The sequence below is a fragment of the Scomber scombrus genome, chromosome 20 (genome assembly GCF_963691925.1).
Source record: "Scomber scombrus chromosome 20, fScoSco1.1, whole genome shotgun sequence".
NCBI lineage: Eukaryota > Metazoa > Chordata > Actinopteri > Scombriformes > Scombridae > Scomber > Scomber scombrus.
In genome coordinates, this window is record NC_084989.1 from 10,584,137 (window position 1) to 10,611,196 (window position 27,060).

General features: G+C 41.3%; 1 protein-coding gene, 1 non-coding gene and 1 pseudogene across 2 annotated transcripts; 2 read left to right on the forward strand and 1 right to left on the reverse strand.

The window, feature by feature from the left end:
- Positions 1–14,764: 14,764 nt before the first annotated feature.
- pex2 (peroxisomal biogenesis factor 2) lies at positions 14,765–23,099 on the reverse strand. The gene is made up of 2 exons (XM_062441791.1): positions 23,039–23,099; positions 14,765–16,398 (listed from the first exon to the last, which is right to left on the reverse strand). The coding sequence occupies exons 1-2, from the start codon at positions 23,040–23,042 to the stop codon at positions 15,410–15,412; spliced, it is 993 nt and encodes a 330-aa protein (XP_062297775.1). The 5' UTR covers positions 23,043–23,099; the 3' UTR covers positions 14,765–15,409.
- Positions 23,100–23,491: 392 nt separating this feature from the next.
- LOC134002638 (trichohyalin-like) overlaps positions 23,492–27,060 on the forward strand; it is a 96,838-nt pseudogene continuing 93,269 nt past the window's right edge.
- On the forward strand, positions 23,777–23,858 carry trnal-uag (transfer RNA leucine (anticodon UAG)). The gene has a single exon. It is a non-coding gene; the product is annotated as a tRNA-Leu (tRNA).

The following is a 27,060-nucleotide window of genomic DNA, read 5'->3' on the forward strand; positions in this document are numbered from 1 at the left end:
CACCTCGACACAATACATCACACCATGCCAGCGAGACGTGTCCACCACCAGTGTCAGGGTCACGGAGAAAGCCGACATTCACAAGTCGTTAAATCCACCTAATGAAATTTCACAAGGGCAGCAAAAATGAAGGGGAAGATGAGGATCTTTTCACTCAGGCAGAATCTGTTGTGTCCTTTATTGTTTCGCTCAACACACTTCAGTGTGTAGTGAAACAGCCGCGACATGTAAAAGCCTCAAAAACAGCTTTTTTTCTCTCCCCTTCTGACTTCACCCCTCGCCCTTGACAAATGTGCTTGGCTCACAGGGTGCAACCGTTCTGCTGAATGGCCCTTTCCTGTTGCTCACCCTTAAAGCGCAGGCGGTTGCCGAGGTAGGGCCCCCCCTCCGCTATATTATGGGATTGAATTGCGTTTGACCTTTGTGGAGAACAATGGCTGAAGGCCTTTCATTTTTTTTTGGCCTTCTCAGCGCCTAGAAGGAAGGACCCCTTTATACTGTGTTTTCACTGTGGTCTGCCAGTAATTCACAAGCAGGATGACAGTATGATCTGTGCACAATAAATGTGTGTGTGTTTGTGTACAGGAGGGTATACACAAGTGTATTATTTGCCAGTTCTGACTCTTCTCTTCTGAAGGTACTGTGTAAAGGTCAAATAAAATATAATACCTTAAGAAAAGAACCATTTTGATGTGACCGTATTTTGGGGGCCACCTAATTCTGCTACCTAACTGCACTGTCGTAGAATAAAGAGGACCTCTGAAGAGGAGAGTAGTTCATACAGCTTTGCAAAAGAGGCTGCAGCAGTGAGCGGTCTTGCCCTTAATACACGATAAAAGGTTTACTGTAAATTCTAAATGGCGTTTTCTGCAACCCATACATCACTCATGACCATTAGGTTCCACCCTCACTGCACAGTGCACCCTTCTAGCCACAGCTTTCCAGATGATACAGTACAGAGGCTGCAGTGGAGGCAGATCTGGCTTTGAATAGCCTGCAGCCAATGGATTTTCTCTGGATAATACAATGTTTGGGACAGAGAGGCAGGGATTAGTCCAGACGGATACATCCACCACCCCCCACATGCCCAATCTAATTAGACTGGAATCAGTTTAAGATGAAAGCAAGCCCTAGCATCACCACACTAAATACTGGAATTAGTATTCCCCGCATGGGAATTTAATGACGGAGACTGAAAATCCAATCACATTCACTCCCAGTTTAGCCCCTCATGCATTGGGCCTGGACAATGACGAAATGAAAGAACAACAACAATGATTTGTCTGTCAATAGATATTGACCAGCATCACATCTGAGGCCACTTGCGCATTGGCGTTACTATGTTGTCATCATTTAACAAGGATAAACAGCTTATAATCAGATATTTAGACAGTCTGTTTCCGATGTAAACCTTTGTCACATTCTGACTCCACAAGGTACCATCATAGAAATGAATGGAGACAGAAATGGGAAAGAAGGAACTAGGAGGATGTCTTAAAACAAACACACTTATGGTCTCATGTGTCGTTTATTTACAATATGCTCATGTATGAGTTCATCTATGAAATTCAAATCAATAGAGAATGTGCACATGTCCTCTGCCTCTGTGTTTTTGGGTGTTTTGAGGAAAAAGAGGGACTTTGCTTGTCCTCACTCATTTGTTCTTCGTACTTAGAAGGCTACATTTGCACATAAAATCCTTTAGCAGAGATTGGTGAAGTTGGTTATTAATCAGCTACTTACATCAAAGCCCTGATTGCTACATAGGAATTGAAACTGTCAAATTATTGTTATCAGGCAGACAGCATCAAATCCTTTTTAGTTTCTATTATCTTACAGACTTTGAGCGCACATTCGCTGATAAAACAGAACACATTCTGCAGCACACATTCATGCGAAACATTTTCACAGTCTCTTGACTTTATCTTGCCCTTATTATTATTATTTCCCTACCTAAGTATATGCAGTCAAGGGAACTCTATTTTAAAACCACTAAAATGTGAGCCATATTTCAGCGTCAGGCTGGTGATTAACAGCACAGACCGGAAATAGCTCTCGCACCTGGGTTCCATCCACCGCACAATATCTCCTACACCTGTGATTCATCCACCAAAGCGTTACACCTGAGAAACCAGGAAAGCTTTGTCCCTTGTGCACAAATACTCAACATGAAATCTTATTATTTATTGCTGGCTGTGTTTGGGGGCATGCACCAGAACATAACCTGTTGTTTTTCTGCTAACAGGTGTAATGTAACTTTTAAACTCACCTGACAACTGATATGTAAAACTTGCTTACTTTTTAACCTCAGGAGGAAATTCAGTTTGCTTTTTTGGGTAAATGAGGAGATAGATATTATTTGTACAGTTGGCAGCACAGCATCAGTGGGGATGAGGGCAAAGCACTGGGCAACAAAAGGTACAATTCTTGTTGTGATGCATCCTTTAAGATGGAAAATAAACATTAACAACATTTTCTGTGGAGTTACCCAGGTGTCAACAAAGGCCACACAAAAACTAACATATGAAAACAGCAATCTAATCTTTTTTTTTTTTCCTGTATATGTTGTGGCCTTCTTGCTTTCAGTGTTTACCGCTGCAATACCTCATTTCTGAGGTACAAAAGGGAAGAAGGAAGGTGAGGAAAATGGAGGGTGCAGGAGTACACCTGTCTCATTATTGCATTGTGGATGAAGGATACAATCACTGCTGGCATTTCTGCAAGACACACAGCCAACTAACACATATTTTAAAGTGAAAGAGAAGGAGGAGGAGGTGTGAGGGAGAAAGGGAGGCAGGCCCGGGAGAAAAAGAAAAAGAGACGTAGACAGCCAGGCCAACAGGTTGACAGAGACAGAGTCAAGGACAGAGAGAAAGAGAGACAAAGAGTGAAAGAAAGAAAGAAGTAGGTGATATAGACGGCAAAATGAGCAAGTGATAGAAGTGAAGTGAGAGTGAGAGCAAGAGAGAAAGAAAAAGAGGGGCGACCTGAGAGAAATCAAACATAGGCTCTGTGCAACAGAGGTACGTCGACAAATGAGCATGTTATGGCAGCCCGCTGGGACTTCCCCGGCAGATCGTTTGTGCTGTTTCCCAATCTGTTCTGAGGAGCGGTACAGCCCCGCATGGGGATGTGTGAAGGCGTCAAGATGGGATTGCTTAAGACAGATGAAACAAGGTGTTTTTTGATGCCATCGCGAGCGGACAAAAGCCTGATTTCCTGTTTTGCCTGTGACACAAAGGGTGCTGTGTAGTTTGCTGAACAGTTCAAGGCTTTTTGTTGTCAGGGCTGTAAATAACTAAACACATGAGAGGTGACGTTATGGAGGGGCTGGATCCACATGCCAACAACTGAAAAATATGTGACACATTTTCTTTTCTTTTTTTTTTGGCATTAAAAATGCTTTAACACCTGTAGCAAAAACAAATAATATTACAGCTCTCTCATCAGCTCGGTACGTATTTTCTTTCAGTGTGAACTGAACATTTTGGCTCACAGACATAACTCTGGACAGCCACAGCTTTCCTTACATTCACTGGACCCCTGAAACAATACCACAGTAACAGAGATCAACATGTCAGGCTTTGTAATATTGCTTTACATTTTAAAGGGCGCTGAGCAGCCAGACTAAGGTTTTTACAAGGCGCGCTGAGTCGTTGGGGAAATAAGGGAGCAATGGAGGAGGGAATGAAGGAATTTTAGGGGGTGATGGGATATGTCTCACTCTTTGTTCACATACACACACATACACTCACAAACTGAAATCATACCATGTGCAGCGGAAGAGCAGGCGGTGAGGAAATAGAAGCTAAATATAAAGTGACACGATGCATTCCCCAGGTCATTCACAGGCCCTGCACCAAATCACAATGCTCCACAGCTCGTCATTTATCACACGCACAAGCCCGAGTCTCAGCAAAGAAAATTATAAAACAGCCAAACGCATGCCTTGTAATTTATAAAGTCCCTGATGAAGGGATGAAGAGATGCATTGACATCAAATTGGCTCAGATGCTGGGCATTCTTATGGTCTTCTTTGTGTATCAACTCAGCATCCTGGCAGGAACATTTGTAACAAAAAGCTTTTTCAATGTTTAAATGAACATTTTAATGAGGCCCTGTGTTTCTTTTCCTTTTGAGTCTTTAAGAGCTCTCTAAATCATTAAAACTTGCTCTTTCTTTGATTTCAAGGTCATTTGAAGAAATAAGGCAGCCTTAAGTGGCCCTCGGACCAAAAGTGGCCTATATGCCAAAGACCGCAAATGAATGTAGCCTAATGCTTTTTAATTTGCATTCATCTTTAAAAACATAGAAAAGCCATCTCCAAGTTATAATAGGCTGAGATGGCAGTTGGAGGCCCTCTAGTCATTAGTAGCAATGTAGCTCCTCTAAAATGAAGGCCTTTCTCATCTTGTTTTAAGTTAAGCCCATTACTACAAAGATACATTAGCCTGCTGTCCATTGCCTGTTTGTCTGCATACAGTATTTCCGTCTGGCTATGTCTGTGTGTGCCCACATATATTAACATATATGCAGGGATTCGCCTCTTTTTCCTCCCTGTGAGCGTGAACGCATGCAACACCGCCATTCAACAGACACATGCATGAAAACAAAAGATGTTAGAAACAGGGACCTTAGGAGGAGACGACATGCATTGTTTGTTTAATCACGTGTTATGAGATGACTCGCTGTAATTATGTTGTCATCTGCCCGCTTCAACACGGCAAAACTGGGCCGCCACAGCATGCCTTGCTCCTTGCTCATAATTCCACACTTCAAGCTTTAACGGTCAAAAGCGAGAGAGGCATTTTTTTTCTTACAGTCTTTAATCTTTCCCCCCCTTTTTTTATTACAAACGTCACTGTGTACAGATAGAAACTGTGGCTTTTTTTTTTGGAGCAGTCACATAAAGCCTATTTGACAGGCGCTATGTGTCAACTCCCAGTGCATATGAGTGTAGGGCAACAGATGAACAGTTTTTACGTACTATATTGAACTGATGAGACAGCAAATAACAGTGTGTCCTATTAAACACAGCAAGACGGGTCTTTCTTATTTTCTCTTATTCCCCCTATCCTTCCCTTTCAATTTAGCTTCATGTGTCCTTCTCTTCTCTGTTCCATTTCCTTTGCCATTCTTTCCCCTCTTTCTTTATCTTCCTTTCTCTCTCTCTGCCCCCACCCCTTCCCTTTCTCTCTCTCTGCAAGGAAAGGTGGTGTGTGTCTGTGAAAAACTGAACATCTCCAGTGAAATTGGTTTTCTGTGGAGAAACTGATGGATCACTCTGTGTTCCTGACGGGAGTAGGGGATTGTTTATGCCATACGGACAAATACATGTATACACACACACTCTCTCTCTCTCTCTCTCTCTCTCTCTCTCTCTCTCTCTCTCTCTCTCTCTCTCTCTCTCTCTCTCTCTCTCTCTCTCTCTCTCTCTCTCTCTCTCTCTCGCACACACACACACACACACACACACACACACACGCTCACACATATACAGATATGCAGGGGTGAGAGGACAAGGGGATTGTTTATGCCGAAGCAGAATGAATTTTTATGAGCTGTAGATTGCTGTTTATGGGAAAATACACTTTTAAGCTGCAAGAGATGTAATCTAGATTGTAGCATTCCCAACAATGAATTATGGTTTTGGAGGCAACAGCTCCAGCAGTCTTCCTCTCACCCTCCATTTCCTCAGCACACACAAGTACACAGATTAGTGGCAAAATGTTACAGCTTTTAAAAAAACAAAAGATTTCATATGTCCAGCAAATCAAGCACATCCATATAAACACAGACACACACTGATCATTAACATCTTATCTGTAGACAAGTGAGTGGTGGCAGCTGATCTGCATTTGTGAATTTTCCTGTGATGATACACACACAGAAGCACAAAAACATTTACCAGAGAGCTTGTCCTAAAGTATTATTTGATTATGGATTGTATTGATCAGCAGTAACCAATAGTGCAATATAAATTTGAGCTTCTCAGTGGTATTATATGGTTACGTTCACCTTTTCTTTTTTTTCTCTTTTTTTTTTTTTTTTACAGTTAAAGCAAACAAAGGATTCATTCCAATTTTCAGCCTCAACAGCATTATTATCATCATTTCTTTAACACCAGCAACCCCTATTACACGAATTGAGAAATTATTCCATTACCAGCAATCTATTCTCCCCCTCTCCACAAACAGACGCATGCAGGGATACTCACACACTGTGTGAATGATGGAGGAGAAGCTTGCTCATATTGTATTATTCTAACATCCAAAGTAGTGTTTGGCTAACATGCATGGGCAGAAGGTTGAAATTTCACACCACAGTGCATCATACACACATGCACACAAACTAACATCCTCTAATTTACAATTTCAAGACAAGACTTGTTACAAGACAAAAGAGAATTCATTTTAGCATCATATTCTGTCTTTAATGAGCTCTTCAAAGCTTTGCAGGTCCCAAAATGGTTGATGTGCTCCTCTGCTCTCCTCATAGACATGAACCCTTTCAGAATAAATATATGAATCAAATTCAGAAAATTATTGATTTCTTACAAATGTCAAATGAATGCCTTTAATAATGATGTAAGGGTGATATACAGTATAAAAAACAAATACAGAACAAAGCTACAATGTGGGGAAAATTGTCATAAGCCAGTTTGAGTGTTTTAATGATGTCAGTTCTGTATTTGAAGAAGCATCTTGTGGAGCTGAGCTTTTGCAATTGCTTAAAATGTGTGCAGGTATGATTTAGCGTTCTAACATAATGCATTAATAAAGAGATGAATTAGTCTTATATTCCTTCATACTAGGTACAATTAGAATATCTCCTGTTGTCCCGTTTATGACCAAATGCACCACTGCCGTCCTGCACAGGAGACATAAGAGATTCTTAATTTCTCCTGGCGTATCATTACTGAATAAAAGTAGGCGAAAAAGACTACAATGACAAAAATTAGTCATGCTAAACATACAACTTATTGTGCAGTCATCTCATATCAATATGTGTTGGAAATAAAGGGCTTTTATTCAGAGATTAAATTCATTCCTTGTCTTTTTTTTTCTTTCATTCCCAGTTTTTTTTTTATCAGCGCTCATGCAATAACTCGAGCGGAGATGGAGCAAATGTATTCCACCCATATGTATGAATGAATGAATGAATGAATATGATTAACAAGTCTTGGACCCTCTCAAGGACAAAGTGTGTTGTGTTCGTCCTGCATGTGCTGTTGAGAGCCTCGTGTCTGTGTTTGTATGTGTGTATTCCTGCATTGGTTGTAATGCATTTTAAAACCAGCACTCACCTCTGTCCATGTCTCAGTTTTGGGTGTATGTATGTAGCTTTGAATTTGAATTTTCTAGGCATATGTTTTCCTTGTCTATGTGTATGTGTGTCTGGGGGTCTTCATGTGCAATTAAAAGTTCACATACTGTATGTTTGTGTATATGTGTGTCTGCAGGAGGTTGTCTTCTAAGACCAGTCGATGCTGCTTGTTGTAGCGTAATGACACACACACACACACACACACACACACACACACACACACACACACACACACACACACACACACACACACACACACACACACACACACACATATTAATGCCCATCTTTCCCTGCTCGCCTACTTCACCTCTCCAGTGGCTGTCACATTCAAATGCAGCCGTTTGCAGGTGACGTACCCAGGAAATGCTGTCCTGTAATTGTGTCGCTCTGTCTTCCTGTGGTGCTGTCTTCCTGTGGTGAGGTAGCCAGTGGCTTGCCGCCTGCCTGCCCACGACTCACCAGAATTACCAACTGAGGGGGAGAGTGGGGTGAAGGAAGGAGAGGAGGGGTACCATTAAAATGCAAAATCACCACTGCGGTGCAGTGCGGTACCTCGCTCCCTCACTCTTTCTCCGAGGCAGCCATCTTAAGATGGAATGAGTATGTGTTTGATGGTGTGTGAATGTGTGTCCATTTGACTGTGTGTGTGTGTGTGTGTGTGTGTGTGTGTGTGTGTGTGTGTGTGTGTGTGTGTGCACGCACATGCATCTATATGTCTGTGTGTTTGATAGAGTGTAGAGTCGAGCTGCGGCGAGGAATGGTGAGATGGTGTGGGGTTGGCAGGCGGGTTTGTGTGTGTGTGAGTATGTGTGCATGTGTGTGTATGTGTTAGGCAGGGGTGATAAATCAGAGGTAGGTAAAGGCTTTTTAATGCAGCGGACCCCTCTCCCAGCCTCCATCTTCTGTCAGGGCTCAGTAAAAGATGAGAGCCCCCTGGGGAACAGCACTAGCCTGCAGCATAGCACGGCTACGCCGCAGGTCACACACACACACACACGCACACACACACACACACATAAATGCACACACGGGGGCCTGACGCATAGCCACTGACTAGGCCTTGTGAATGAGTGAATACATGAATAACTGAATCTATTGAATGCATGAAATAAAACTTTCCACAGGAGCCACATTTATTGATGAACACCCCCCAAATAAATGTGTTTTCAAATGATTTCCAAATGAATTCCTAAATGATTTATGGCCGGTGATATTGCATTTATATCGGAGAAAATATTTTTTGAAGAAAACAGAATGGATATTTGGTTCATTTCTGCCTGTGCTCCTGAGGTCAAACAGAGTCTTTGTCGATGATGTGCCTTGAGTCTTGAAGCGGCCCCAAGTTTCGGGGGGCCGGATATGAAAAATATGTGGAATTTGCCAACATCTGACAATACTTAGTCGGCAATATATCTCCTGTCTGATAGAAAAATGTGTTCTGAATTGCAGATACGCTCTCTTTTCTGGCATACCTTTTTAATTTGACTTTGAGGGAAAACACGCCGGGCTCCTAGATAGACAAGCAGAGATATGACTGCTGAATGTTGTGTAGGCCTTTGTGGATGGGGCAGAGAGAACTCCAGCAGCTTGGCGCAGGAGACAAGCACAAACACTTGAGAACATAATACTTGACAACGAGCCCAGAGTGTCAGTTTGGGGCCCTGCAGAGAAAAGTCTGGCATGTTTGTGAAGAGGATGAAAACAGAGACTATGAAAATGCCAGAGAGCTGATTCTTAGAATTTCAGAAAATCTGGACCCCCAATTCATGTTTTGTTTTTTTTCCATGCGTTTGCCTAGTTATTAAACAATCTATTACATCCCAGAAGAGGGTGGTGCACTACAGCCAAACCACAAAAGTCTTAATCTCAGAAAAAATGATGATTACAACAGTTTTTATTTCCTTTTGATTTAGTTGAAATAATGTAAAGAAGAAAAAATAACTCAACGTGATGTGAGGCACAGACTAAAAAGCTTTTTTTGCATATTATGCCACACTATACTTGACCCTGGTCTAACAAGGTCCTATATAGTATGCATATATATTAATTTGGTAGGTGCTACAGGAATATAAATGAATAATTTAGTTTACACGGTTCCAGTTAGAACAATCTTCTATCCCTGGCTTGATGCTCTACGTGTTAAGCTAAAGTGTCTCATGTGAATTGTCTGAGACTGAGAGAGAATGAGAAAATATCTCTGAAATAATGTCTGTGCCTCAACAGACAAAGAGAAATTATTATAAATGAAAATATGGTAGCTTATAATCGTTACAAAAAAACTACACCTGATATACACACATGCATGGACTATAGTATTATATTCTTTAGAAATTGGACTGTGTCTGCTTGTAGCGTATTAACTCATCATTGGAGGTTTAGACCTCATGTACTACAACAGAAAAAACATTGTAATCAAAGTTTTTTCTTCAGGTTACAGCTCTGCGTTCACTCAAGAGTGTATCTGCTCAGACAACGCGTAGCTATACTCACAACAGTGTGTTTTTGTGTGTTTAGAAGCCACCGTTCAGTTTGTGCTGTGCTCTGCGACGAGATGAGAAGGTTAATGCGCATGTTTGTGTGTGTTTATTATTCTGTCTTGTGTATGTGTGTCTCTGTGCATCTCTTGGACTGAGCAGGTTAATACTGGTTGACACATGCGGTTCACTGATCTCCTAGAGGAATCGAGACTCGCAGCAAAACCTTCACACACAGGTATCCATGGCAACAACAAAAATTATATTTCTTCCTTCCCCGGCAAGCCGGAGATTCCAAGATGCTGAAATGCACAAATACATTGTCATTACCCGCCAGCCTCATACTTAACAGGGTTAGGCTTTTTATGCCTGCTGTTCTCATTGTTCAGTATGTTGCCTACACATGTAATTTAGAAATTCTTCTTGTTACCTTTGCCAGACCGAAACTCCACATTATCTTTATATGCAGTGTTGATGCTTTTCTCTATGCCCACGTGAGGCTCCTTTATTGAAAGCTCCTTCCATCCATGGACATTATTGCCTTTCAGTTTTACTTTCTAACATTTTTTCCCATCTCAACTCTGCTGTGAAATTTTGTCAATGAATTGAAGTTATGATAGTCAGATTAGCTGAATATATCAAATATTCATGACACTTTACATCTGCTCCAGCTTGCATTTGTTGCTTGTATGGATTGAGGGCCTTGTAGAATCATTGATTGACGGAAGATGGGGAATAAAGCTCTGTTCTGCTCCGTTTTCCTCTGTTCTTGCTGACAACGTCTGGTTGATTGCACAATGATCAGAAGCTTTCCTCACAATTACAGTATATGTTTATGGAAATAAGTCTATAGTCTGAGCTCAAATGATAGAAAACTAAACAGAACAAAAAGAAATGGGAAAAAACAGATTTACTGAAAATGATTTGCATGTGTATTTACATGTAATCAGTGTTGTAATGATTGATATATGATTATATCTGATATACATGTAATTAATTTGAACTACCTTAATTATATGTTAAAACATATTTTTTTCTATATTTTACAGAATGTACATCATGCGTCAAACATCTTTCTTTAACAGTCTGCTTAAAAAGTGCAAACGATTATATTGAACCAATAGGTGGAATGGCATCGGAGCCGAGCGCATACCTTCTTTTTCATCTCTTTGAGGGGAAATAGGAATAAGCACATTGTGTCCTGCACCACATTCCTGAACAAGCAGAGGTTCAATCACATTTGCAGAAGTTATCAAAACTTTCAAAGAGCTCAGCTGGCGCCTTAAGCCACAGGAAATTCACTGGGACATCTGGAGGGATGTGTGCAGATTATTGCTCATTTAGTCTGTTCTAGACATCAGTAGGAAGAGGACTGAGATGGCTAAACACACACACGGAGACTGGAAGATGCACACACAGACACATACACATACACACAAAAAGGCTTGACTCTGGCAGATCTTACCCCAGGCACACCGCAACACACCTGTGTATAATCCCCCATGATGCCCTCTGGTTGTTTGTCCAATCCCCTCGCTACTCATGTCCCAGCTCATCCAATCAGAGGACAGGTCAGGTAAAGTTTGCTTCCATCTCTTTAGCCCCGTGTTAGCGTAAGAGGATGTGAAATATATAAAATATGTAGAAGAAAATGTACCGCTGGTGTTTTTATTTGATAAAGTTTCAAATACCTCACTTATCCAGTTATTTCACCACAGTAGGAGCACAGCAATTTATTGTTCAGTCAGAGTTTGCTTGTTCTTATAGCGTCGAGAAAAAAGCACGTTGCATGGCGCTTCAGGGAAAACACTCAAATCTGATGTTCAGATTAGATAGATTTATAATGCATGAGATAGCTAATCATTTTCCAGCAATATGAAGACCATGGTGAAAGCAACAATCCACCATTTTTTTAAAAAACTGTTGATAAAGGTAGATTTTAAATAGATCTGTAATATTGAGTTATATGAATCTATCCTCCACATCTCTGACTGTATGCATGCATGCTGTCAGGGGTATCTTTGTTTCTGATGTGGAGGAGGAGGATAGAGCTGCCTACATAGAAACTTTTTAAAGTTAGTAGAATAACCTTTATTGACGTGGATCATAAGGTACAAGACTGTTTAGTGTATTCTCTTGATCCTCGTGTTTGCTCTTCCAAAACTACACATATTGAGGTGAACATATAGATCATATATAGATCCCAAATTATCCTGGGTCTTGAGAACAAAAAAGAAAAGGCCAAATTCTATATATTCCCAAAACCAATGCCGCTCCATCTTTCTCAGGGTGTGAAATGCAACCAGACAAAACCTCAACACAACGATAAAAGCTCAGGAAATGACTTCCTTATTTTAGGTGTGATTGATTGTCCCCCTGACCTGTTAGACTGAAGAGGTGGTTAAGAAGAGGAGGCAGACTAAGATAATTGGGCCCGGTGGTATCCAAAGCCCGGCAGGTGTTGAAAGAACTCTCATAACACAGGTACCTGCAGCGGCTGCAGACCTGAACTCAAGCACACCTAGGATTTCACTACCTTGGAGGAATTTTGGTGTTTTATGTTTGGCATGTCTTTTATTGAATAGATGAAATATGAGAGATACTTGTAACTCCTATTGACATATTGGACATGCCACAAGAAAAAAAGATATACAGGTGTCAAAAATCCTCTGAGGTGTCAACAAATAAATGGTGCATTTTTTGTTTCATCTTTTCTTGGCATGAAAATAATGTCATTCACTCTTTGAAAGCGATGTCAGTTGTTGGAAATATCTCCCCATTACAAGTGGCAAAACTAGGTAAAAGCTTCCACCATGAGCAAAAAAGGATCAGCGATGGAATTTTGTCTAAGTGAAAAAGCACGTGTTTTTACTCTTTAATTTCATTAGTGATACATAGGTGCTTCTGAGTCCTTCTAGCCATTTCAAATGAAGAGGTAAAAGCCAGGCATATGCTTAAATGATAACATTCTTTCTCAGAGAAAAATGTGCACGTACAAATCAAAGCTATTGTACTATCCTTATTATTATCTGCAAGCCAAGGGCTCTGTTCCAATTAAAGAATACCACAGATGGACCATTCAACAAGCATGCACACAAACGAACCTACAATAGGTGCAGTAAAGTACCCAGCATTACAGAGCCAAGAGAAGAGATTTTTACTTTAAAAACTATTTAATCAGGAAAATCAATGCCTCACATCAAAGAAATGGAGATGAGGGACAGGCGGATAAAGAGGCTCATCAAAGAAGGAGATCTAGTTAGGGATTCAACACCCTAATTCCCTTTCTCTTAAAACCTTCGTCAGAGGGGGCACAGGGCCAATTTGCTCCCTAAATGGCTGCGTGTGAATGTGCAGATTGCTTTGCATAGCCGCTGGGAATCTGGGCTTCTTCCTCTTTTTCCTCTCCTCACGGAGCCTGTGAATTAGAAAAGATCCAAAGACAGATAGGCTTAACGGAGCCCTCGCTACCTTCCTTAAGTCCAGAGCCCTGTTCCAACTTCCAACTAATTCAATCCATGGCCTAACTCAATTAATAGACTTTAATGTACTGTTTCTTCTTTATCTTTTCTCTTTCCTGGGGATTGGGGACTTCAATTAGAGTTGTAGAGTAATATCTGCAAAAAGGTTTGGATTGTAAGTCTGCCTGAATGTTAAGACAATGACATGTCCCTGTGGCATTAAGGTTGATCATATATGCATCCTTAATCTCAAACATCTCCTTAATCTCCCTTTCTGGGACTCATTGTACATTAATGTAATGTAGTGCATGAAATATTGACAACCAGTCTTCCTTGTCTCAGGCTTTATATGCATTGCTATAGGATTCATTAGTCAAAATGTCCTTGATGTGAGAGAGGACCTCTGAGTATCCACGTGATGAGCCCTATGTTTTTTACATAATGTCAAACCAATCATCATCTACAGTTGTAACCCCTACCTCAAGGTGTACATTTTCTTTTAATCCAGCAAGGGGCAATTTCAATACTTCTATATGTGCTTTAAACCATGCAATTCATTAATTTTGGCCTTGCATTACCATCAAGGTCACTTACTTCAGCTCATACTATATACTCCATAGACCTGTGAAAGTTCTGGGAGAAATAAAGAGCACATTGGTCAGTAGCATAAATAATTTAAAGTACCTTTCCAGTATTCTTCAGGGCATTCAAGCACCTCATGAGGACAAATATGTAATGCTTTATCCTCTCTACTCAACAGAAACATTACTCTCATTTGAAAGCCAATGTGTATGTGTCTTTTTGAGCTGGTAGATGTGAGACCAGCTCTCCGCAATAGGCTTTCTATCATGCCTGCAGTTCCGATTGATCGTCTCGGCAATCAGCAATTAAGCCCTAGTGATCAGAGCTGGAGAGGGGAGGAAGGGGGAGGGAAGGAGAGGTGGGAGGTAACCCTCCCTCCCATCCACCCCGCTCCTCTCTTGTCAGCCCAGGAAAGGCTTCACTCAGCTGGGGTGCGTTTGGCCTGGGGCTGGGCTCACTGGTGGAGGTTAACTCCAGCATAAATAAGCATCTTTGGACTCATTACAGGGATTAGAGTGTAATTCGCCTGCGAGGAAGGAGACGACTGCCAGGGTTTTGGTACAGTTTACTACAGTCTTATAGGGGCGAGGGCCTGAGAGATTACAGAGGAGAGAGATGGAAAGGCAGCAAAAGAGAGAAAGGCCAAGGGAAAAGAGAGGCTGGCTGTCAAGTGTGTGTGTGTGTGTCTGTGTATGTGAGTCAATCCAAGCCCCCGGCTGCCCCCTTGATCTTGAGCATGTTGGGGTGCTGTGAAAACGGATAATGGGAGTTAGAACGACCGGGCCTGTCTAGAGAGAAGTGTGCTGATTGTTATAACTTTCCCCTCATCTCTCTCTCCTCCACTTAACTAAATAAACACCCAAGAGGTAGCACTCTATCAATTTTAATGATGTTGAAATACAATTTAAGCACAAAATACACAACAAATGCTAATTTGGCCATGATGAGAGGCTACAGAAATTCCTCACATTATTTATTCAGCTGACTTTCTGCATTTTTCATCAGAACAAATATTCCCATTTCAACAAACACACACATACACACACTCTAACAGAGAGCCAATTTGGAGCATAAATCAACACGTTCGCTCATCAAATATATGCTCTGTGTGGTTCTCTGTAGTCTGTCCAGTGCACCAAAGACAAATAGTTCTGTCCAAAGTCCAGCTGGAGAAACGGAAGGGGCAGACGATTGTCAATATATGCACACATACATTAAACATAGCAGGTCGATGTGTGTTCAGAAAAGACACTTACATCATAAAGACTGAAGTCCAGTCATAAACTCATACCTTGTGAATCTTTCAAAAGGAGGGCTGCTTACAGAACAGCGGCGGTTAAATCCTCTCCTTCAAGTGCATTACAATTATGTTTTCATGATACATTGTTAGAATATAATACAAGATTTTATAGATTTTTAAAAATCTAATTATAGTCAACTTTGAGATACAAAAAGGGGTTTAGTTGTGAGTCTAGTCACTGCATATGTGTACTGTAATTTAAACATTAGCAAATCCCTGCAATTTAAAACAAACAGTCATCGCTACTTCTAACATAGCCAGAATCATAACCTGCCAACCATTTCTACCTCCATCTTGACCGGCTCCAGCTGCACTGCCTCTGCGCCACACTTGGGACAGGTGATGTATGTGTTTGCTATGCTGTAACTTCTGATGCAGTAGTAGCAGAAAACATGCTGGCAGCCCACCGTATGAGGCATGGTCGGCCACTCTCCACACAGCCCGCACTCTTTCCACACCCCTTGCCCATCCCTCCCGCCATCCCCGCCTGCACTTTCTCCCCCTAGCAGAATCGAACACACCGTTGCTTTCAGTTTCCTCGTATTGATCAGCGGCAAAAGGAAGATAAGGAACTCAGCAAAGCCGTGCCACAGCAGCTCTCGGTTCATGTACTGGTAGGTTATGTCGCGGGTCACATTGGGCTTGCTGAAAACGGCCCGAGCTCCCACGATCCTTTCAGCCAGGACAGGGTGGTGACCTTTCCTGAGGAACACGAGGAAGTTGACAAGGCTTGCGAGCTGGGCGATACTAGAAATGAGAGTCAGGCAATTGCGGAGACCTTTTTGGAGAAACCCGCTACCAATTTCAGAGACAGGCCATCCTGAACTTAAACCTAAGCAAAGCAGCAGGCTGTGGGAGCGCTCCTGGAGCCAGCGGGGACCTGCTGTGAGCAGAGCTAGACTCAACTTCTGCCTGCGGGACAGTAGCCTGTAAGAGGGCGATGAGGAAAGGTTGTTGTGGTAGCGCAGGCTCAGTAAAGACTGGCCCACAGTGGTGCTGCTGGAATACAGTGTGAACCTCCACAGGAGCAGCTGAAGGAGGGCTCTCAGTTCTGGCTCCAACGGGGTGAGCAGGCCCGGGCGGCAATTCTGGAAGCACTGGGAGAACTGGGTCCATACCAGCTGCTCGAGGGCTGTGTCCAGCTCAAGGGCATCCAGCTGGCTGATGCGCAATACTGGAGTCAGTGGGTCGACACCGGTTTCTGAACCAGAACCTCCAACTCTACTTTTCTGGTTATCCTCGCTTTCCAAATCTGTTGGAAAAATATAAAAAATATATAAAAGTCAAACAGAGAGATTTTTCTCCACAGCTTGGATCTTATCCTTGTTGTTTAGGCCATCATTACTGTATGTTGATACTTCATTTGCCCAGTTCCATTGTAGAAAAAACAAACTGTCAAATACAGTTTTACAATTTAACATTCCACAGAAGAGATCAGACAAGTTTTAAACAAATACAAACAGGTACAACACAAACAACTTTAACACAAGTGGAAGATTCTTCAAAAAAGCATAACTTTTGCCTTATTTGACTGTAACAAAAAAATATTTAAAACATAGCTGGACAGTTTAAATAATACTTGGCAAGTACTCTTCCTTATTCACACAAAATGTGATCCATGTCTCCCAGACTGTCATCACAAAGGTTGCAGATACTCTGGTTTCTATCTTCCAGTCACCTTTGATCTTTCTGGTGTCACAAATCTGTAATTTTGATTTGAATAAAATGTGTAATTGTTTAATTTAATCTTTAAAAATTCTACATAAAGATAACATGCTGATATCCAATTAATCTGAATGATCTAAATTACTAATGTGGAAGTGAAAATACCAGCCAAGTTAAACTTGATGCATTGATGGATATTTCAGAATGTAAGTGTTTTAGATAATAATTGTTGGAAACATAATTCATTTCTTAAAAACCTTATTAATTGTAAAAGTATTACCTCAAACGATGGCCAAAACCACAAAAAAAGCACAACAGTATTTTTCTTCAAGCTGCCAATAATGAAGTATGTAAAAGTCATCAGGACTTTATATTATTAAACACCTTGTCAGCATATAGGTAACACTATCTATTAAAGTCATGAATATTGGAAAAATATATAGAGAGGCACAAACTACAAAAAGGACAGCTTGGTTGTTGGGGGGAATGAGGTCCTTGAGGTGAAGCCCATCCTGTTAGGAAGGTTATTTTTCCTCATAAATAAGAACGGAAATCACTTTTCACATGTAAAACCCGTCCTTTGAGCTGTGCAATGCCGAGGACCAGGGGGTCTTAGACTGCTCTCTTCGGTGTATAAAACACACACAATTCAACACTCTCTCACACACACACACACACACACACACACACACACACGAAGCCCAGGGGCTCTTGGTGCCTGCTCCCGCTGGAGATAGGGGTGTGTGTACAAATCACATCACTAGGGATTAGGCTAACGGCACAGTCTCTGGTACACCGTATACATCTGCCAAATGTGGAACAATTTTCCTCCCCCTAGACTCGACTCCATATGGGATCTCGCCATTGTGACGTCTGGGCTATTTTGTGCTGCATACGTTACCAAACGGCTCTCAGTTCCCCAGTTTTATCTGCCTTTTCCTCAAATGAAATGCTTAGGAAGTGGGAGACTAACTAACGCAAGGAGAGACAGTGCATAAGGGCCACAGAGTGAGAGTGAGGGAGAGAGAGAAAAAGAGAGAGAGAGACAGAGAGGCCTTTTTTGACAGTGGCTTTTGTGTCTCGCTGAACAGGATTTGTCACGAGGCTTTAAAAGAGATTTCAGCCGGGTAAATATGGCAGTTTTGACAGAAAGAGAGAGAGATGATGGTCACTTTAGACGTCTCTCGAGGAGGTAAAAAAAACATTCTGATATGTGGTGGCAATGCTCGGGTTTATTGTGGTGCACAGGACCATCTGTGTATTCATGATGTTTCAATAGACCCAGGATACACCGTCCAACTAAGTTAGAATTAGCAAATGAATGAAAAAAGAGGGAATTCACGCTGAAGTAAGCAGGTGTGACAAATTCATTGAGTTGCATTTGAAATGCTGCCATGTTTAGTGACTAGAACCTCGCCTGTGACGGAAGAAGAGTTTGGATTTTTTAAAAAGAGAGAGAGAGAGAGTGAGAGGTAGTCTGAATGTGTATGGAACCAATAAACATGCTCCATTTGTTTAGCTTAATCTGAAAAGTTTTTCCTTGATGGGAGAAAATGTGCAGATTATGTGCCTGTGTGTGTGTGTGTGGATGTGTGATGTATGACTATTTATGTATGTGAAGTGTAGTCTTGATCTATGCAGAGCCTTAATACAGAGCTAAGTTAATCTAGCAGTCCATAGATACACACACACACACGCACACACACAAAGCCAGGTGGTGGAAATCCCCGTCACAGCAGCAGCCGTCTCGGGAGAGCAAACCCGACCGGGCCCAATATTCTTTTCAAAGCCTTTTATCGAGCAGTTTACAAGTTATGAATGAATATGTTTTATTTGGGGAAACACGGTATTGACAGCCACCTATCAATAGTAATGTGACTATTGTCAAGGGTCTGTCAATATTAATGTAATTATGATGTAGAGGGATCAGAGGGATGCCGGAGTCGGGGGCCAAGTAACATCTCCTGCCCACTGCCATATCAATAGCTGGGATTGCTATTGACAGCTTCCCTTCAGACTTGCAGTACTTGCCAAATATATAACAAGCAGACACTTCAGTCAATGCTGGGCTGCCTATAAAAATTAAGCATTTGAATTTACAGGACCTTTTACCGTGGACAGCCGGAAATCCATGTTCCTTATGTAATAGTCAAAAATCACAGTCAATGCCAGTGTTTACGGAGCACTGACATGGTGTGTTAGAGCGCACACACACAAACACACTACAGCATTTGCACACAAGAAATATACACAGATGCAAGAAAACAGATCTTTCTCTGATGTATTCACTCATAGAAAACACACACATACACCTGATGTGATTTATTAGTGTGATAATTCTCTTGTGGTTAAGCCAGCTGATCGACCCAGAGCCGAAATGTCCTCTCTTTGAGAATCGGTGGCTATTATTATTAGTTTATTTGTAAGGGATAAGTGTAGAAAAACATTAACAGCTGCATAAGCAGTGAATGATATACTGCTCATGTGTATATAGCTGAAGCTGAGAGTTCAAGCAATCATTAAAATTACATGTTACAATTTAAAAATGAGTGCATATAGTAATAAAATAAAAACAAACATCCATGGAAACACACGAACAAAACAAAAAGCAAAAACATTTTCAGCGTTTATAGGCTGACAACCAAAAAAAGTCAGAAGGCACGTTAAAGAAAGTTCACTGAAAAGCAGCAGAGAATCACCTGAAAACTCAGAGGTCTTGCTTTTCTATCAGGGCTGTAGAAAATACTTTAAAAGCATCTTCGAGGGAGTATTAAAGAGTATTGTGATTCAGGTCAGATGAGAGTTTTTTTCCTCCCCTTGTTCCCTTAGCCTGTGCATGTTCAGACAAAGATAGCGCACTGACTCAAGGCTGACTGCCATAGCTTACAGACAACAACAACAACAATATCCAATCTAACAGGGAACACACTGCAACATCGCTTGAAGCAAAAGGGGCCATGACCAGTGTGAGGAAGGAGACATGAGGCAACAAAAGCATATAGAGCGTCAGACTGAAGCCTCGGAGCACCGGGGTCCTCTGAAAACTAGGCTGCAATGACAGCTACCCAACAGAAAAGACAGATAGACAAAGAGACAGACAGATGCGTTAGACAACACGTCATAAAACCCCCAGCTGGGAGCTCTGAGGTACCCGTCTACTGATACAGTGAAAGAAATAAAACTGGAGGCAAAGATAGCCAAGGAGAAAATACGAGAGATGGGGGGGAAAAACAGATAAGCAGAAACCTCTCCCTAGAGCTGACCTTGCGACTGACGGTCACAATAAAGGAGGAGGGAACATTCCTGAAGCATACACGGCTCAGCCCCACTGAGGTGCGGGCATCCAGGGAATAGCCTATAGACAGAGGAAGCCTGCTCTTTCTTCTTGACCTTGGCTTTGGTGTCTAGGGAAGGGATGAGGGTGTTTAGGGCAGGGGACTTAAGAGTAGGGGATGCTGGGAAGGTGGAGTATCTCTGGGGGATTGCGTTTTGCTTTTTTTTCTGCAGCGGACAAGTGCTCCGAAGCCGCTCAAAAGGCTATCATTTCATGCCAGTGGGAAACTGTGTGGCCAAAAGTCTCGATTTAGCTCCTGGTGTAGTGTAGCACTAAGCACTTAGCTATGGTTGTTAGCATAATATATTTGCTGAAATAATGCATAAATGTTCACTTGGCTTTCTATGATGCTTGTAGCGAGAAATAGGCTATGCATTGGCAAAGCATGCTGGATTACAACTTTACATTTTCTTCTCTCACTCATGTAAATTAATTTGTGTAAAAGCTCTGGTGAATAAAACCTATTTCTCTGAGCACTCCAGTCTCGTTCTTTCCTGTTACCCCCCCCCCCCCCTTCCCTCATTCCCTCACTTTATTGCCCTTCTTTCGCCAGGAACGAGCACGGGCCTATTAGCCAAGGCCTGCTAATGTCCTCACTATGAAAACGGATGAGAATGTCAGATTTAGAACTTTTAAGAGAGTGATGTCATACAGCAGACCACAGGCATTACGGGGACGCTAAGATTACCCAGGCGGTAACCAGACTAATTGTTATGAGTCTGTTTCATGAAAAATGAATGTGTGCAAATGCACAGAGGGGTCTTCAGGCTGTGTGTGTGTGTGTGTGTGTGTGTGTGTGTGTGCGTGTGTGTGCGTCACACACTAATGCTTTATCAAGGCTCCCCTCTTACTCTAATCACCCAAGTCTCCGCCAAGCCATGGGGTGAGGTCCAAGTTAATGCCTGAACACAAAAAAAATACACATCAGTTAGAACACCTCATCCGACACACAAAAAAATGTGCTCTGCTTAATCTGGTTTGCTCAGAAGGTAAATTATTTAAGAGAATTAATTGATTTCAGGAGTATGAAGGTTGAGTATGCTAAGGCTGTATGAGTAATAAGTACAGGGGTTTGCAAAAAACAACTTAAAAAGTCATGAAACATTTAGAAGGGCAGACAGGCACAATGAACGTGGAAGAAAAAAGTAGAACAGCTAATAAATGAGAGAACCGAAGTTGTGTCTTTCTTAGGAGTCAACCAGAGAGCACTGGGACCTAATCTCATACAAATAAAATGTGTTATCCTGAGGAATATTTGATCAGCACATTTCTTAGCTTCATTTTATGCATGAAAAACACAGGGATAATAAAGGAGAAAACATTTGACTGTGTTTTTTAATCTGTGTAACAATTAAAATATGTGTGGGGGTGGAACAGTCTAAAATGAGAGGAAGCTGCTGTTTGTCTCCTGTAAAATATTTGAGAATGTGGAGACAACTGCAGGATGAGAGACTTAAGAGCCCGTCAAATCCACTGTACAGGCGCTACTTTTTAGGGAACTCTTCTTCTGTGAATTAATTTCGGGAAATGGATTGCTGACGCTACAAAATATACCCCTAATGACATGTCAACATGTTATACTTTCATCTCGATTTGGAAATTGAACGCCTTGATTTCCTGTGAAAATAAGATAATAATGTGCCTCCTGGCAATGTACAGATTACAGCTAGTGCACCGCAAATATAGAAAACATAATAGACATTATAATATGATGTACAGAAGATAGACTTTATTACAATTTATGTAGTATAATGGATGTTGAGAGAATATCCAACATTGCCTATCTATAAACACAGGCTACTTTTATGTCTGCCAATTCCTTTAGTACTGAAATGACAGAAAAAAATAAACTAGACAGAAAATTGATTGATAATACAATACATAATCAATTCATTCTTAGGAACTTGTCCAGTGAATATATTGTTCTAAATTGAATGTCTTTGGCACTGTTGATCAGAAAAAATATAATCATTAATTCTTCAGGAAACTGTTTTTTCCCCCTTAACTTCTTTCTTTCTTGGGGTTAATTGACTATAACTAAATATATAATCTGTCTAGGGCTGATTAGGTGCACACACTGTATATCTCCATATCATTATTGCATGCCCTCATGTGGAAACTGTATAAGATGACCATTTGACCCCAGAGTGAGATCACAGCCCAATTTAACCTTAGAAACTCCCCCTAAAAACACACTCATTAGCATTAGGCTTAAGTGTTTAGCTACAGAGTCATCCGTCTATACTTCCATTTCATGCAATCAGTCAATTCACACTCTCCTCATAATATCCTCGTGTCTTAATTTTTTTTTTTTTTTTTGCTCATATCCATCAGTCATTTGACAACAACACAATTCTAAATCTGCTCCATTTTAATAATAAGGCAAGAGTATTATGTGATAATCACGGTGGAGGATTAGGTTTTGGGCAGAGTGTGTGTAAGAGAGAGAGAGAGAAGGCAGTGCAGTCAAAGCCACGGGGAAAAAAGGAGATATACCAAGAGACAGATAAGAGTAGAGGAGTGATGATTGGGATGAGAGAAATTAAGTGAGTAGTCTCTCGAAAATCAATAAGATCAACTTTGCCTTGAATCTCAATGTGGAAGGTTTTGATCTCTGGCACTGATTATTTAGGGGAATAATGGGATTGTGTGGGGAGCAGTATAACATCCGCTTGAATGAACACACAGTCACAAGGTTACCAGTCAAAGTTAAGTCCATAGATACTAATAATCGAAAGTAAATGTAAAGATATAAACGATCAAAATATGGCCACAAGACCACCAATCTTTACACCCATTAAACGAAACGGAGCTTTTCCACTGGCGTATCGATGTGTTGAAAACAAAAAATGCAGACTGACTCGGTTCTAAACAACACGACGACGATATTTACCCATTTCTTTCAAAGGAAAGGCGAGCTCCTGTCTTATAGTCCTGTCATTCCTGGCCGTGAGTGTGGACGAAAACAATCTGTATTTCCGGGTTGTAAGTCTGACCCCGCCTCTTAAGGAGGATTCATCAAATGGGGTTTAGGAACGTAAAATGACGACACGCGTGATCAAATATAGCCAATCAGATCACGCAGCGCCAGAGCAGCGGCAAACTACAGGCGGAAACGGCCTGTCCTGTCTAAAAATGATACATCCACCAGCACTCCGTTTGTTGTAGTAACCGCACTCAGCGACCAAAGTTGCTGCTGAAACCACGGTAATATACGTTTAAAAAAAAACAGAAAATGTTCAACACGCACTCCAAATGCCAGACACTGTCATTTTAAAACAGGTTGCTTTGCAGTTGTTTCATGATGTAAGCAATAAGGTTGTGCAGAGATTTAACCGGAGTGGCCATGAGCCAAAGGACAACAGCACCAAAGTCAGGGGACTCGGAGGGGTCGGGAGGGGGAAGTGATACTTTGAACCTGTCCTCACCCCCAGGAGACATAAAGCCGAGAGTAGCCACTCAGTGCTTTGGCATTGAGAAAAACAGCATTAAACAGCTTTTAAACGAGTTCAAGGGACTGTACGAGCAAAGGCTGAGATGCCTGGAGTCGGACACTACTATAATCCGAGAAGAAACACTGCAGGTGAGTAAACGTGAGAATCTGTAGGTGTTTAATTTTTCAGATAGACACGGTAGCGTGGCCGAGCGGTCTAAGGCGCTGGATTTAGGCTCCAGTCTCTATGGAGGCGTGGGTTCAAATCCCACCGCTGCCATTATGAATCACCCGAGGTGCTTTGTTACTTCTGAAGTAAAAAATTAGTATGTTTGACTTTGTGTAAACTTAAGTCACAACTTTGCAGGTAAGGCATTTCAAGACTTTGACGGTTCATACATATGTGTCCTCAGTCACCTCTACACAAAATGAAACAAGTTGAGTATATTTATAAAGAGCACATTCTGCATTCTGCTTTACAGAAAAATATAAAAACACAACAGGAGAATCAAAACAAAATAAATATATGTAAATTGTAAAATGAAAATACTCAGGGACTCAGAAGCGATTCTTTAAAGTTGGTTCGTTAGCTGGGATTTATAAGTGGTGATAGATGGGGAAAATTTGACAGTGAGGGGCGATCTGTTTCACAGTCTGGGCGCAGCAATGGAAAAAACTCAGTCACCTATAAAGAGAGTTAAATAAATGTCTTATCATATTAGACATGATCAAACATTAACTCCATCCAACACATATTTCCAATAAAAGTTTCTTTTTTCACTGGGAAACCCCATGCAACCTCTGTCAGTAATCGCTCCAGGGGTCTGGAGCCTGGATTGTATTAATAGGTCCAGAATAGAATCCTTATACTGTACGTACGTGTATAGATGAGTAGATAATAACCTTATTTGGACATGCAGTAAATCTTGTGGGCCTATAGTGAAAAGTTAAATACTCCCCACCCAGGTGTAGCCTTCATTGAGTAGTATCACACAGTATCTTCACTTGTACAGTTTACAAGCTTACAGCTCTGTTCTCCTTGACTGAGCTTTAGTGAATGTTTCTGTGGAAGCCAGGTTTCCTGAACCTTCTTCAGTTGTTATGAGTTAACCAGCCCTCAATATTTTCATTCACATCAACTCCATAATTTATTCTAAAAATGATTATAAAGGATCTGATTCAAACCCAAAGTCGCTACAGTATGTCTAGTTTACTGCAACATCTATTGTCATTAGGTTATCATCCATCCAATACAAACAAAATAGCATCCTGTCCACCGTGACTCGGTCATCAGAAGATGACCTCTGTCCTGTCAGACAAATGACAGGAGGAAGCGCAGGGGTGCTTTCATAAAGCCGCAGCACTTGTAACAGGTGGCAAATTGCATTATGTTTCCATCTGAGCGGCAGAGATCAGGAACACAGATCCACACTCATATTTAAAAAAGAGAGGTTTCTAATCATCAAGATTGTCATGTGACATCATTTAGCTACAGAATGTAGCCTGTGTGAGCTGGGCTGTGCATCAAAGCAAGTGTAACAAGGTTTCGGAGATGGGTTTCGGTCAGCCGGCCCCAGTCGAGGGCCTGCTTAACAAGGTTATGTGTTTAGAACCCAGGAGCTCCCAAGTCCTAAACGCTGATGTGGACAGTTAATCATAAAGCTTGCCCATTGAAAACACAGCACCCATTCATCTTTAATCCATTGTAGGTTTATGATGTTTCCTAACATGTTAAAACATTTGAACAAACTCTAAATTAAAGAATCCATATAAATATGCTTGTATGCCGTATGGGCGGTAATCATGAATAGCTCTACCAAAGCTATGAAACTGTAAACCAACATTGAGTTTCATATAAAGTTTAAAATAACCTTAAAATACAATGTCAGGGCTAGATTGTTGTCTTAGATACTGTCACGACTACTATCTTTGAAAAGTTACTCTCCCTGAAGCTATACATCAGTGTTATATTATGCATCAGGGGACGGCATACCTGCTTGTTGACTTTTTTGGTTGTGGGGGACAGACGTTTATGAACACAGATGTACAGGTGCTCCTCTAAGGCATAAGATTTCTGAAATTCAGTGGCGCCCCTCCCTTATCAGAGCTGACATCATTGTATGTGCCGGCTATCTGGCAAACTGTACAATCCCTTTAAGGAACAATGGCACAAACAGGTTTTTTTAAACAGATAAAAGACTGACCTGAGAGACTGTATTGAAAAAACTGTGAGGATTTAATAAAGTATGTCAGATAGACTATGTGAAGCTGGTTCAGGTGACCTGTAATTTTTGTAAACGGTAAAATGTGAACTTTGAAATGCATTCTTCCAGGCAAAAAGCAGAGGCAGGGAATAACATCTTTCTGTGCCTGGTCTAACCCCTGACCCAACTACTTACTCTTGCCTACTCATGAAGTATCCCATTCTAATAATACAGTTCAGAGGTCATCTATCGTGAATACAGGGTGGGCTACTGGGTGTTAAGTCAAGAATATCTGACATCATAGTCTAGCAGGGCCAGTTGTTTATACAGTATGTAGAAGTTTTAGTTATGTAAAGTTAAACAATATTTAACATTTTTAAGCCAATTACCACTCATGAAGGCAATGCCTAAAGTAGGGCGGTGATTATAAGAAGAAATTCAACAAAATCCCACTAGTAAGAAGCTTGCGGTTATAATGATGCATTATTTACTTAAATTGTAGACTCATGAGTCAGTCTCTAATCGCCTTTGTCAAGTAGAGACTGAGGACAATTTCCCAGCTTTCGTAGTTAAAACTGGTTGGAAATGATTAGAAAGTTTAAAAAAACCCTATATTGCAGAACCATTCCAAAGTCTTCAGGGCGGCCTTTTCCTATTGGGGCGGTGTCATGCGGTTCACTACAGAGGAGAATGAGGAGAGCATCATTTCTGGTAAGGCGTGTCCTCAACAAAATCTAAGGGGCGTAGGTTTGTTAGCGCTGCAATTCGAGCAACTACCATGCATTTAGAAATCCCCAGATGATCAGTAGGTGGGGAGATCATGATTTTCTGGTATTGCGACGCGAGGTAACCTAAACTGAAGAAGTGGGACTGAAAAACTACCAGATAGGCAGTACATCTGCAATACATATGGTGTGACAGAATTATCAGCGTTTGAATTCTAGACATTATCCTAATAATAAAACTTCCCTCATAAGCACAATGCTCTCTACTGTTGCGGGTGCTTATCCAGATGTTAAGAATGCATGGGCTACTTGTTGGGATGGAATTAGAGCTTGTGGCTTTCAGCAGTGGATTTTTACCACTGCCACAATTTCAGTTGGTTACCTTCAGATGTGTGTTGCTGTCACAAAGTAAAATAATCACTGCCTTCCCTGAAAGATAATTGACTGCCCAAATGTATCTCCATGCTGAATCAGAGTCCTAATCTCAATGGGACAACCCTTAAGACACAAGGCAAGGGTTAAATACTACTAAATACATTATACATTTCCTGTT